We start from the raw sequence: 15,100 nt of genomic DNA, 5'->3' as shown, positions 1-15,100 counted from the left end.
CCTGTGTAGGTGATGTAGAATTGACAGAATGAGGTTTGTGTGGAGGTTGAGTAGAACCAGAAGAATTTTCATTGTTCCTATGATTATTAGTATTAGTATTGTTCCGGTTGTTATTTTGAGAAGTATTGGGACGAGAAGTGTTAGAAGTATTATTGTTGTTGTTGGAACGGGATGAAGAGGAATTATTATTGCGGGATCTAGAGTTGGAACGCGATCTTGAACGAGAAGTGGAATTGTCACGTGATTGGCGCGAATCCTGACGACCATGTCTAGGTCCAGCATTAAAACGAGAATAAAGTTTGTTAAGGCGATCGTCCACTTTCCGAGTAGGACGTGGATTACATACAGAGGGAGAACAACCAGGACACCCACAAACATGGCATAAAGTTTGTGCTTCATTGGGAGGGTGCCATGTTAATCCTTTGCCGCGGAAAGCCACGGTCATTTCTTTGGCAGCTTCAAGGGATTCAAATAAGGAGAAATTCAAATATACATAAGGTTTAGGTTTGTAGGAACTGATAGACAAAGGGACGTTAAGGGTCTTAGCGTTGACGTGAGTAGCGATTTCTAACAGATCAGCTTCTTTAATATTCTTAGGGATGCCGGCAAGGATAGCAACATGTTCTCTGCGGCTATCGCGTTGGGATTTCGAAAAAGATGCCGGGCAGACACGTAAAGAATTACCAAGGCAAATGATCGCCCAAATATCATTAAATTGGGTAATTGCATCCGCGGAAGAAAACTGGATATGTCCATTATAGTAATGTTTTCTAGGGGTAAGTTTGCACTTGATAACAGTGCCATATCTGGAGAAAGCTTGACGGACTTGAGTCACAGTTAGGAAAAGCGGGATATCAGTGACGAACAAAGACTTCATCTCATCACTGAGCTTGGCGTCTGCAGGGGAGTAGTGACTAAAGGCCAAATTGAGGAGATCGGCACGTGGGGAGCTGATACAATCGGTAAAATCATGCTGATCATTGAAGAAGACAAGGATTTTCTTGTTATCGCCTGATCCATCGCAGCGTGCACGGGCGCCATAGGAGGAATAACGGGAGAGTGAGCAATCCACTTCGTCACACATGGAGCGATTGGTGGTGAATTTAATTTTGAACGCGTCAGGCGCATCACGTAAATATGCCGCAGCATAATAACGAGAAGGAGCGGATTTAATAGCGGCAGCATTACCATCGGGGGATGGTCGTCGTTCAGGGACATCAAAGGCGACAGCTTTGCCTTTACCACTGGTGTTAGAGGGAGTATGGATAGAAGCGTCGACAGTTTCAACAGGAGTAGTAGTATTTTGAGGAGATGTAAGCACTTGGACTTTGTTGACAGGAAGACCTGAGGGAGCGGTAGAAATAAGGATGGGAGCTGAAGCAGAAGGTGAAGTTATATCAACATTCATAGCGTCATCAGAGACAACGCGTGAACGTTTGTTGGGCGCGCCGGCGGTACTAGTGGGAGATAAAGGTCGGTCTCCAGAGGGAGTAGAAATAACAGGACGTGGTGGCGGCGGAATATCCGGGTTAATAACAGAAGGAGCTGGAGGTGTAGACATAGTTTAGAGCTCAGTAAAGAGGAAAGCAACTGTGGAAATATTAGTATTTTAAACGAGCACTTAGAAATTTTCGAACGAAAATTTCAAAAATAAATTTTTATTAGTATTTTCAAAAATTCAGGAAAGAGTTGCGATGATCCTCCATATTTGGTGATTATAAAGAGATGTGACTATATAAAAAATTTCTTATATTTGTATATCATAATTCCGGCCATAAATTAACATAATTTTAGCAGAATTATACTTAAAACTTTATTGTATCGTAACTTCGCCAATATTAATCGCAGAGAGATGATCTTACCGCCATTCGATTCGTCTTGATGAGACGGTTCTAATGGTATAAAATACGTCGAAATCCAATCACTAGATTAATTTCCGAAATTAAAAAATATTAATGGTTTTTGTGTAATAACTCTGTCAATATTGATCCTAGAAAGACGATCTTACTACCATTCGATTCGTCTTGATGAGACGAATCTAATGGTATATGATACATCGAAATCCAATCACTAGATCAATTTCCGAAATTAAAAAATATTAAATTGTTTTTAAGTAATAACTCCGTCAATATTGATCACAGAGTGATGAGCTTACCACCATTCGATTCGTCTCGATGAGGCGATTCCAACGAGCTATAAATCGTCTTTTTACAATCACTAGGTACCGAGAAATCTAGCAAAATGTTAAATGGCGCAGTAAACGTAAATCAAGAAATATTATAATGCTGATGTTTAACATTTTGTTGAATAACTCGTCAGCCAGTGATCGGAAAAGGATAAAACTACCACCATTCGATTCGTCTCAGTGAGACAATTCTAACAAGCTATGATACATCTTTGTACGATTATTAGATGCCAAGTTATTTAATATATTCTTTATATAACTGTGATTATAAACGGTTCTTTTTAATATAAGATTTTTGAGGATAGGTGTGATAGTGACTATAGATAGATTGTGACTATATAGGATAGATTTTAATAATAAAGTGTTTTGAACATTCAACTGGTGTGACTATATAGTAGAATGTGACTATAATGGGAGTGACTATAGAGGGAGTTGACTGTAGAAGCTACAGTATGGGAAATAGGGATTCTAAATTGTGGTGAAACAGAAAAAAAAGGGGAATTAGGAATAACAATAAGATTAAATAAATAATTAAACCAGGCAGGCACAGATCCTTTGTTCGAAACTCGTTTAAGAAAGCGTAAATCTTTCTATGAGAGAAGTCGAGAGCTACACGGTGTAATCAATTGGGCAAGATAATGAGTGCAGAAATTTTTTCGAACATTTTTCATGGAAGTAAATAAATCTTTGGTAAAATAGACCAGAGTGAAATCGCCGGACGTAGATCTTTTCTCAGAGGTCGGAACAATAAAGACCACGTAATATTCAATCGAGAAGAGAACAATAGAGAATTGAACAAAGAATGTGTTCGCAAGGAAAATGTATGGGACCATGGTTCCAAATCAATAGTAGAAGGACAGGCATTGCAGTCCAAAAAACCTTGGAGATAAGTAATCATATAATTAGCAAAAAGCTTATATGAAGGGTGAGAAAAAATTTTCTGCCATGAAGCCACATGAGATGATAAAAATCGACCAAATGCTTGTTGAATGGAGAACGGCAACAATGTAAAAAGTGCGGAAATAGGTGTGACTGGGGGAAAGCCAGCCTTCTGTCGAATAAGGGAAAGCATTGAAGAAACTATGCGATTAATGGTAGATTCAGCAAAAAGTGTAGTTTGTAGGCGAAATTCCAGTCTCAAAAGTAACACAATATTATAAAGATAGGCCACGTGTTATGCCAAAAGCTTTTTAGGACTGAGTAGAGCGCCCATGTCCTTAACCATGGAAGTGGTTTGTGTATGAACAAAACGAGAAGAGGCCGAAAGACAAAACCAAACACCTAGAAAATGGAAAGATGTGGATAAAGCTAACGCTTTTAAAGTAAAAGTAGGACTTGAAATTAGGGGCGTGCCAGGAATCAGCTGATTTAAGAGGGGGTGGGAGGTTAAGCTATAAATCAGATCCACATGATAAGTATTTGTAATTTTATTGGCTAATTATTTATTAGTAAAATTGAATATGGAATATGGTAAATCCGTAAAATGTAACACTGAGTTTTTATGTAACGTATTTATATATCACTAATGTCTAAAAATAAATAAAGTTTAAAATACCATAAAAAATGTTTAAAAAAAGTAATTTAACGTTCATTTATTTATTAATTATAAAAGAAAAAACAAAAAGAAAGAAAACACTAATTTAACTAGTCTTCATCTGACTGAACTTCGCGATAATCCAAAATAACTTTCTGCCATGAGTCTTGTCCTTGGATTATATCTTCTGCAACATTAAAATTTCAAAACGGAATAACTACACATTCCAATTCTGTTTCGTTATGAGTTCTTTTTAATTGCTTGTTATTTTGAGAGTGACGTTTAGAATGTACGTTGCGTTTATGTTCCTTCATAAATTTTAGAGTTGGAAAGTATTTACCGCAAATATTACAATACAGCTGCTGGTGTAGTTCTTGTGAAATTGAAGGACAACAACGGTCATATAGTAAGATTTTAAGCTTATCATAATATTGAAGGGTGTGAATTGGATTAATGAAATGACCGTCTTTTCCTTTTGTAATCGGAAAAAGGAATCCGTCATTTTCATCCAAAAGTAACATTGCATCTGTGGCTCTATTTTCACTACAACATTCCCGATTTTTACATTTTTTTATGTCTAGTGAATAGCGGCAAATTTGTGCATGGTTCTCTATCCATTCCCATGATGTTGAAGAATCAAACTCATTAAATGGAATTATTTCCTTGTCAATATATTTCACTGTTACAGGCTTTCCATGTATGTCATCTCTTCTCCATATATCACATAATCTTTTTCCCGAAAACTCAAAATTTCGTCATGCTAATTCTTTATCTATTACATTATCTTGACTATCTAGATGTGAACCGAACTCATTTACAGGTAAAGTGATACTGGCAAGTTTTGCAGATAAAGAAGTCATATCCCGTTCTACTGGATTATATGCACTTTGACCTGGAGCATGAGTACGAACTGTTAAATAATCCAAATTAAGAGCACGAAAAAGGTGAGCATATTGAATAATATTTTTCATATGCTTTGGATTTTCGTCAGGTCCACCATCAACAAGAAGGATCCAAATAGGTTTAACTTCATCATCTTTTTTTATGATAGTGAAAAATTCTTCATTAGAAACAATGCTTTCTAAATCCGCTATATGGGTTTCTAATGATGTTCCAATAAAATATTCTGGTCTAATGAATATGGAAAGTTTACCAGTTCGAAGAGTATTACTTGAATCAGTTGGATCAATAGTTAGATAAACAAAAGGTATGAGTTTCATTTTTGAACCAACTGGAAAATCATGATCTTCAATAATTACTGGTTCGTTAACAGTTTGAACTGTCTTAAATGTACGGCCAACTGCAGGTGTTCCTAATCCCACCTTGCTTTGCCTTATCATCTTGGGAAATAATAACTGCTTCATTCGCAAAAACTTCAGCAAACATTTTTGCAGCTTTAACAGAAGCTAAACAATAGTGTTCATCAACATGAGATTTCATTTCTGTTCGTGCTACAGATGCGAGACCAACTTTTGCTAGACGATGATGACGACGTGCTGCAAAAGTATTTTGATGGCACGGTTGGAGATAAGTAGACAAGTATTGACGAGATAAATAGGTATTATATTTTTCTTCTAAGGCTTCGCGTAAATGCTTTACCGTTCTTATTTTAATAATTACTTTTCTACGTTTAGCATGAGCAGCTCCAAATTCAATACTATTATGAATCTTATCCCATAGATCTGGGTCTTTCATAGCTGCAGATGGTCTTCCTGGAGTATTATATTTTTCTACAACTCCTTCTTCTTCTAGCAACTTTAATTTTTTCGTTGTTAACTTTGCTTGTGCACCAGCATGACGTTTTAATTTATTTAGTTGAGCCCTTTGTTCTGATAATATTTTTTGTTCATCAATTATTTTTGATAATAGTGTAACTTTTATTGAGTCATCCGTAGAAATTTCCATCATTTGTTCATATTCAGATATCTTTTTAATAGCTAAATTGATTTTTTCAGCTGCATTACGTTGTCATGTAGCATTTTTTGGTATTTTGGTAGTATCAATAAATCCAACTAATTGTCTTGGAGTAGAGGTGTGTTTTGGAGTGGAGGTATGATGAAAACTACTAGTCACATTACGTGACATAAAAATTTTTTGATGAAAACGAACAGTAGAAGGTACAGTATCATAATATTCACAAATTTTATTTTCAATAAAAGTGATGTTATTTTTTCTAACTTCTTTCCAAACAGTTGTACACTCTTCCATTAGTTGCTGGCGATTTAACTTTGAATTACAGAGTGTTGCTTATTTGTAATATGTATATGCGTTGCAAAACTCTTGATATTTATTTTGAGGTTGTTTTAAAAAAAATTTTTTATTAAAATTCGGATTTTTTAAAAAACTTTGCATAATTTTATAGAATATAAAACAAGCAGTTTATTTAAATTTTGATTAAAATCACAGCAAGATCAATACATTTTTTTTAAAATCAATAAAAATTTTTTTATTAATTATATATTATTTTAGCCAATCAAAATGCTTAATTAGATGATCAGGTCACAGGTAAAACGCTGACCAATCGGGTACCTACCCGATTGGTAACTTTTTTTTTGATCGGTTACCTGATTTATTCAATAGTTAGAAATTGGTGTACACTTCAATCGGGTATCAATCAGGTTAATACCCGATTGATAACTATCGTTCAGTTTAAATTTACCGATTGATTTCTATTGTTTCAATTAGACTATTGATAAACTATTTTTCTTTAACTAAAATTAAACTATTTTATACTATTGAAATTTACACTAACATTTTTTTCGAACATTTACTTTTGAAACCTAAAAAAAAGTTTAAACTATTTCATACTATCTTTAACATTTTGTTTCAAACATTTACTTTTGAAACTTTTAAAAAATTTTTTTTTTTTAGGAAATTGGTTCCGATTTGGATACCGGAATCCCACAAAAGTTTCAAACATTTTACATTTGAAGATATTAATAAACGATTTTTAACATTTTTTTTTAACATTTTATTGTAAGGAATCGGTTATAACGAATCCCATAGGTGAGTTTCGAAAAATAATTTTTTGAAACTCACTTTTTTTTTAATATTCAATTGTAGGGAATCAGTTATAACGAATCCCATAGGTGAATTTCAAAAAATAATTTTTCAAAACTCACTTTTTTTTTAATATTTAATTATAGGGAATCGGTTATAATGAATCCCATAAGTGAGTTTCGAAAAATAATTTTTCAAAACTCACTTTTTTTTAATATTCAATTATAGGGAATCGGTTATAATGAATCCAATAGGTGAGTTTTGAAAAATAATTTTTCGAAACTCATTTTTTTTTATTATTCAATTGTAGGGAATCGGTTATAACGAATCCCATACTAGATGAGTTTCAAAAAATTCTTTTTCGAAACTATTAAAAAACGTTTTTAATAACGTTTTTTTCTAATACACTATTATAGGAAATCAGTTACAACGAATCCCATAGGTGAGTTTTGAAAAAATTTTTTAAACCTCTTTTTTTTTAATATACAATTATAGGGAATTGGTTATAACGAATCCCATAGGTAAGTTTTGAAAAATTATTTTTTGAAACCATTAAAAAAACGTTAACTAACGTTTTTTTATTATTCTATTATAGGGAATCGGTTATAATGAATCCCATAGATAGGTTTTGAAAATTATTTTTCAAAACTTTTAAAAAAATGTTAACTAAAATTTTTTTATTATTCTATTATAGGAATCGGTTATAACGAATCCCATAGATAAGTTTCGAAAATATTTTTTGAAACTTTTAAAAAAACGTTAACTAATGTTTTTTTTTAATTCTATTATAAGGAATCGGTATAATGAATCCTATAGGTAAGTTTCAAAAAATATTTTTTCGAAACTATTAAAAAAATGTTAACATTTTTTTTTAATTCTTTTATAGGGAATCAGTATAACGAATCCTATAGGTAAGTTTCGAAAAATATTTTTTCGAAACTATTAAAAAACGTTTTTAACGTTTTTTTTTAAATGTTCTATTATAGACAATCGGTATAACGAATCCCATAGAATCCCATAAGTAATAAGTTTTGGAAATTTTTTTTCAAAACTATTAAAAAAACGGTAATAAATGTTTTTTTATTATTCTATTATAGGGAATCGACTCTGATAGATGTATATACCGGAATCCCATAAGTAAGTTTTAACTTTTGAAACTTTTTTAAAAAAACTTTCTTTAATGTTTTTTTATTTCTTTTGTAGGGAATTTGCTCCAACCTGGATATCGGATTCCAGATAAAATTTTAGTATTAGTAGTATTTCTGATTTTGTATTTTTAATAATTAATAAATTTAAATTATTAAATGTAATTATTGTAAAATATCAAATAAATTTAAATAAAAATGTATGCAATCGGCAGATTTCTTATTGTTATAAATTTATCAAAAAGTTATCAATCGGTATACTGATATATCAAATAGTAAATATCCAGTAAATATCCTATTGGTAACTATTAATACCCGATTATACTCTATTGAATATCCTGATTGGTACCCGAGTATCCTTCTTTTGCGCCATCTTTTGGCAGCAATCGGGTTTACCGATTGATGAAAATTTTTAAAAAAATAGGGACCAATCGGGTGGAATTCGGTCATCTGATTGGTCCCCGATTTGACATCGTTCAACTAGTGATCCATAAATGTAATATGCGAAATAGGAAGATTATGTTGCTCATATTCAATCGGGAAGTAGTCCAATAATGCAGAAGATTTCAAAATAAAGGGATCACAAGCTTCTCTATTAAGTGTTGTAAGTAAAGGATCCAAATAAATGACCCATAATAACGGAGAAATAATTTCACCCCGGTCAATACCAATTCTAACTCTATATCCAGAAGTATCACAATGATGGGTAATAATTTTATTATTACGTCTTGTAAAAAGGTTAATAATAAATTTAATCAACAAAGACGGTATATGCAGATGGATCAAAGCCAGTCTAAAGTCTAAGCATATTTAAATCAATCGAATCAAAGGCCTTAGAAATGTTTTAGGAAACAATCCATAATTCTTGGTCATCAGTTTTGTTGAAGCGGCATTGATGAATAATAGCATCAAGCATCTTAATAGGAATGTCAGTAGAACCACCCGGCAATCCAGCAAAATTACCACCTTGCAGCACTTGGTTGTCAGCTAGGATTTTTGAAAGTTGAGTTGAAACGATCTTAACCACACATTTTCGTACAGTTTCTAATAAAATGATAGGTCGTGTATACTTTAATTGAACGTCAAATTCATGAAGCTTCGGAATAGGATAAACAAGCGCTTCACGCCAATCAGCAGGAATATCTCCATGAATAAGGCAAGCATTAGCTAAAATGAGGGACAAATTGAAAGCTTCTCCAATCAAGTGTTTGATGATCTTATAAGAAATCTTAGAAGGACCAGAGGTCTTATTGTTAGGCATGGACATGATAGTGTTATTTTATTATTCATCCAAAATAGGAGACATGACCAAGTTATATAATGACGAATCAATATCAGAAAGAGGAATATATGCTCTTTTCCAACGTGGAGGAAATAAATCCGTAGAAGAATACTGGACCAAAAGAGAAGTAACAACCGATTGGAAATGTTTAATAGCAGCTTGTTTGATGTCTGAGGGATCAGTAAGTAAAGTGGGTTTGGAGTCGATTACAACCAAAACTCTATCGAGAACGATAGAGCGATGTTTTACTGATAGGGCTGAATAAATAAAGGAGCCCAGAGACGTAGAAAAATGTTCATCTCTAAGAGCAGTATAATACTCAATCGAGTCTGTATGATGTTGATGAAATAGCGTGGATAAATAAGCAGAGACCAAAGCTTTTTGTGAGGCAAAAATTTGACAAAAGTGGAAAGTGGTGTTGTACTATAAGAAGGTATAGTATAATCTGTTAAAAGAGATTTAAGAAGGATTAATTGGGTAGGTAAAGAATTAGTCATTTGTGAAATTTGAGCAGGACGACTAGGCCTAGATGTGGTCAATTTAAACAATAATCTATCCAAGAATTTGTTGATAGCAATAAGCATAGTAAGCTCGGGAGGATATTTATGATAGTGAGTATTGGATACATGTTGAAATGGTAGAGAATCAATGGCACCCTAAGAATAGAACGTTTAAGAACGTGCCAAAGTTTGTCCAAGGAAAGAGCTGAGAGTGAAGAGATGGAGGGATGATGTGTAGCCAAATACAACTTAAGACGCGAGTTAACTTCATTGGAAAATGTCACTCAAGTATCATCTTTAATATTTTTGTAAAGAAAAATAGTGTGTTGTTCGCTTTTTTGTTTTAATCTAGCTTTAGCTAGAGTAGCGAAACAAGAGCTAAAATCAAAGGCAGTACACAGTGATCAGTAAATTGATGATCATTCAGCATCGGGCAAGATTCAACTTGAGAGAAAAGACCAGGAGCAGGAAATCCAGGGGATAACCAAATATAATCAAATCTTGAAGAACCATTCAAATGATAAAAGGTAGGACTAGGACCTAAAATAGAAGAAATATAGGATTGATGATCTGTAAAATATCGAGAAGAAAGTGATCGCAAAATTTTTAAATGATGTTGAGGAAGATGCGAATGTGAAAGTTTATCTGCATTAAAGTCACCAAGGATGACTACGTGATAATTATTAGAACGGGCTTTATCAAGCCATAAATTAAGTTGTGCAAAAATAGCATCACGTTCTTTGTAATGAATAGAATGATAAGGAGGAATATAAACTGAAATAATAGAAATTTTAGTTTGGTAAAAGAAAAAATCTAATTTTAAAAGATGACCTTTCTAAGGATCGATCTTCTGAACATGTTTATGTAAAGGATGGCGAAGTAAAAGACCAACACCATCATGGAGTCATGAATTAGAAGGGAAAGGAGCCTAATAGAACTTAAAATTATATTGGGAATGATCATGTTGATATATAAACTTAGCACTAGACGAAGTAAGACGAGTATCATTTAGAGATAGAACTTCAAATGAAGAATGCAAGAAATAATTTAACAAATGTAATCGTCTAACAGGCACACGTCAAATGATCAAAAATAGGCAAAAAAAATGGCGCAAATCGCATAAACTATTCGCAAATTTGTATAAACTATTTACAAATAGTATAGGTTAATTCGTAAATAGCCAAAAACAGCCAAGAATAGCCAAGAATAGCCAAGAATAGCCACTGCTTATCGCGCCATTTTTTTTGCCGATTTTTAGCATTTCGACCTGTGAGGGGAACATAAACCATTAACATTGATTTGTCCAAAATTAATAAGAGGGGAAGAGGAAAGGGGAAAATTATTATGATTAGCATTATCAGGTATCGCACTATTAGTAGGGTAAAATCCCTGTAAATCACCCAAATTAAGTTGGTGTTTAATCATTAGAAGGGGAAAGGTTTGAGGGAGAAGGAGTCCAATTCATCCATAATCAAACCAAGTTGAGCAGAAAGATTCTTATGTACATTAGTAACATTAGAAATTTCCAATTGTAGACGGGAAGTAGTAGCATCAGGGGCAATAATGTTGGATCATGAGTTTGGTAAAGGGACATGTCTACTAGATAAGACGGAGTTAGGATCCAAAGTTGAAAAGGAGGTATTAGGAGAGGTGTCTATAAGAGAAGAGGAAGTATAAGGAGGAAGATTGGATCGTGAATTCGTTTTTCGGGTTGGTTCATCATCCTATCCATTACCATGGGAATAGTTTTCATGATCATCATGAGGCAGATATAAATCTGAGTCACCAGGATTATCATAATTCATCATTGATTCGAGCTCAGATAGTCTATACTCATGTTGCGTGATAGTTTCCTACATCCAGGAGACAGTTTCATTGAGAGTATAGAGGGTATTAGCAATCTTATTAATCTGCGCTTTTAAATCATCAATAATATGTTGAGGAAGCGTAAAGGCAGAATTGTTAGATGGAGAAACAGGTATAGATTTATTAGGCTAAGATTTGTGTGAAGATTGAGTAGAACCTGAAGAAGTTTCATTATTTCTGGGTTTGTTATTATTATTGTTATTATTCTGGTTGTTATATGAGGAGGTTTCAGGACGAGAAATATTAGGATTATTATTGCTATTGCTGGATCGGGGTGAAAAAAAATTATTGCGGGATCTAGAATTGGATCGCGATCTTGAATGGGAATTGGATTTGTCATGTGATTGGTGCGAATCCTGATGACCACGTTGAGGAATAGCATTAAAGCATGAATATAATTTGGTAAGACGATCATTCACTTTACGTGTAAAACGAGGATTACACACAGAAAGGAAACAACCAGGACTCTCACAAACATGGCATAAAGTGTGTGCATCATTGGGAGGGTGCCACATCAACCCTTTGCCGCGGAAAGCTACAGTCATCTCTTTTGCAGCTTCAAGAGTGTCAAATGAGGAGAAATTCATATATACATAGGGTTTAGGCTTGTAAGAACTGATAGAAAGGGGGACGTTAAGAGCCTTAGCGTTGACTTGGTTAGCAATTTCTAAAAGGTCAGCTTCCCTAATATTTTTTTGGAATGCAAGCAAGGATAGCAACATGTTTTCTACGACTATCACGTTGGAATTTTAAGAAAGATGCCAGGTAGACACGTAAAGAATTGCCTAAGCAAATGATCGCCCAGATATCATTAAATTGGGTAACTGCATCAGCAGAAGAAAATTGGATGTGTCCATTACAGTAATGTTTCCTAGGGGTAAGTTTGCACTTAATCACAGTACCATATTGAGAAAACGCCTAACGGACTTGTGTTTCGTTTAGAAAAAGTGGGATATCGGTGACGAATAAAGATTTCGCTTCGTCGCTAAGCTTGACATCTGCAGGGGAATAATGTGTAAAGGCCAAATCGAGGAGATTGGTACGTGGGAAGTTGACACAATCGGTAAAATCTTCATGATTATTGAAGTAGACAAGGATTTTTTTGTTATAGCCTGATCCATCACAACGTGCGCGGGTGCTATAGGAAGGGTAGTGGGAGAGTGAACAATCCATTTCGTCACACATGGATCGATTGGTGGTGAATTTAGCTTTAAACGTGTCAGGTGCGTCGTGTAGATAGGCTACAGCATGATAACGAGAGGGTGCAGATTTGATAGCGGCAGCATTACCATTGGGGATGGTTGTCGTTCCAGGACTTTGAAGGCAACAGCTTTGCCTTTACTACTGGTGTTAGTGAGAGCATGGATAGAAGCGTCAACAGTTTCAACAGGAGTAGTAGTATTATGAGGAGAGGTAATCACTTGGACTTTGTTGATAGGAAGACCAGAAGGAACGGTATAAATAAGTGTGGGAGCAAAAGCAGAGGGCGAAATTATATTAACATTCATAGCGTCATCAGAAACAGTACGTGATCGTTTGGTTGGTGCACCAGCAGTATTGGTGGGAGATAAAGGTCAGTCTCCAGAGGGAGCAGAAGTAACAGGACGCGGTGGCGGTAGAATATCCAGGTTAATAACAGAAGGAGCTGTAGGTGTAGTCATAGTATAAAGCTCAGTAAAGAGAAAAGCAACGGGGAATAATTAGTATTTTAAATGAGCACTTAGAAATTTTTGAACGAAAATTTCAAAAATTAAATTTATTAGTATTTTCAAGATTTCAGGAAAGAGTTGCGATGATCCTCATATTTGGTGATTATGAGCAAACAGTCTTATGACTATATCTTTTATTTTAAATTTAAATGAAAAGTACAATAATCAAATCAAACAATATTACAAAAACAAATAATAGAAAATAAACATAAAAAATATAAAGAACTAGCTTCACGATTCATACAAGTAAAGAAATCTAAACAAAATAAAATTAAGTAAAGAAAAACTAAACTATTACAGAAACGCATACCCCAACTTTACCTAAAGGCCAGTGTGAGTCAACTATCCAGCATGTTTTAAGATCCAATCCGTTACCAAAAAGAAATCCTAAGTAGAGGCTGAACTGTTAAGCGGCGCCAAAAATCCAAGTGCGAAATCCAAGATCCCTCACGGATTATATAAGAGGAAACCCAAGAAACCCAGGAATCCAAGAAAACTATCGCCAGGGAAAGTGTCGAGAAATCAGGAGAGATTTGAGAGGAAGGGTAAGAAATAGGAAAAGGTCCAATAACGGACGATTTTATTTTATTAGAGATGCCTTGAGCTGATTCCCAATGATAAAAGAAAACAGAACGGCACAACCAGATTTGAACATAAAGATCAAAGTGAAAGTCGTGTAAAGATGTATCTAAAATAGACCATATAACGAATGATGAAAAGTAAAGTCCAAGAAATCCTGTAAGGGATATCGGTATGAGTCCACGTGTAAGTCACAGGCAAGAAGACGAAGGAAAGTCACATTCCCAATAATCAAGAGCCGTAAATTCTGCAACGAAAGAGTCCAGTAAAGGTATTAAAGGAGTCGCAGAAAGAAATTTCTCAATACACACAATTCTAAGTTCCAACAGAAGTGTTTTGAAGGTATTATAAGGACTAAATTCGAGTAAAATATACGGACAAGTCCATAAGTGGTCTAAAGTCTCAGGAGAGGAGTTGCATTGAAGACAGGGCCAACTCGGGTCATAGATATGAGGCTTTCATTTCTGAAGAGTTGTGAGTGTCAGAAGCATATCTAATAAAATCTTGATATGGAAAGCACAAAACTCAGAATAGCCATTCCGATGAGAGACAAATTGCTTATTATTATTAAGACAAAATTTGGTACAAGCCCAATTGATATCAGAAGTAGAAGAAATAGAATTAAATCTTGGTAATACAGCAAGAGTTAAAAGGCTCTTAGCGTCAAAGATATCTCTAATAAATTTCTGGATATTCATATCCACAGGTAAAGAATTAAATTGTAAAATGCAAGGAGTTAGCAATTCCGACAACGGACGAGAAGGAAGATGCAAGTCAATATAAGCAGCTTTAGCTAATGCATCCACATGATTATTCAAAGAATCGTCAGTGTGAGCAGGAACCTTGATAAAAGTAACTTCCAGATTCTTTTGTGAAGTAATAGCCCGTGCCGAAGACCATAAAAGGTGGTTGGATTCTTTAAGCATTCTAGGAATGAAGGAAGCATCCACATACGTAAACCATAAGGAAATTAATTGTGCACAATCGGTAGCGACAGTAATCTTGGAATTCTGAGGGAGGGAGTCCAGTCCATGCAATAAAGCAAAAATTTCAGAACGCAATGCAGAGGGAAAAAAGAAGGAATGATATTATAATGGGAGTCAAGAATAAATCCATCAGAATCGATAGCAGTCCATGCATAAGCTATCGAAGGTATCGAATGACTAGAAAAATGAAAGAAAGAGCCATCGATATATAGTGTAGACACCGAAGAAGGAAGTTGAATATCGGAGATCCTAGACACTTGATAATTCATAGGAAGTGATCGAACTGGAGTAAAAAGATGAAATAATAATAGAGA

The 15,100-nt window shown here is 34.3% G+C and overlaps 1 protein-coding gene across 1 annotated transcript; it reads right to left on the bottom strand.

Moving 5' to 3' along the window:
• Positions 1–5,687: 5,687 nt before the first annotated feature.
• OCT59_000018 (uncharacterized protein) lies at positions 5,688–5,927 on the bottom strand (the record flags this gene model as incomplete). The annotated part of the gene is made up of 1 exon (XM_066138538.1): positions 5,688–5,927. One exon carries the CDS (start codon positions 5,925–5,927, stop codon positions 5,688–5,690), a length of 240 nt encoding a protein of 79 aa, XP_065988022.1.
• Between the last annotated feature and the right edge of the window lie 9,173 nt (positions 5,928–15,100).

This window comes from Rhizophagus irregularis, chromosome 1, assembly GCF_026210795.1.
Source record: "Rhizophagus irregularis chromosome 1, complete sequence".
NCBI classification, from domain to species: Eukaryota; Fungi; Glomeromycota; class Glomeromycetes; order Glomerales; family Glomeraceae; genus Rhizophagus; species Rhizophagus irregularis.
The sequence above is the reverse complement of the archived record's forward strand: the minus strand, read 5'-3'. Positions and strand labels throughout refer to the sequence as shown.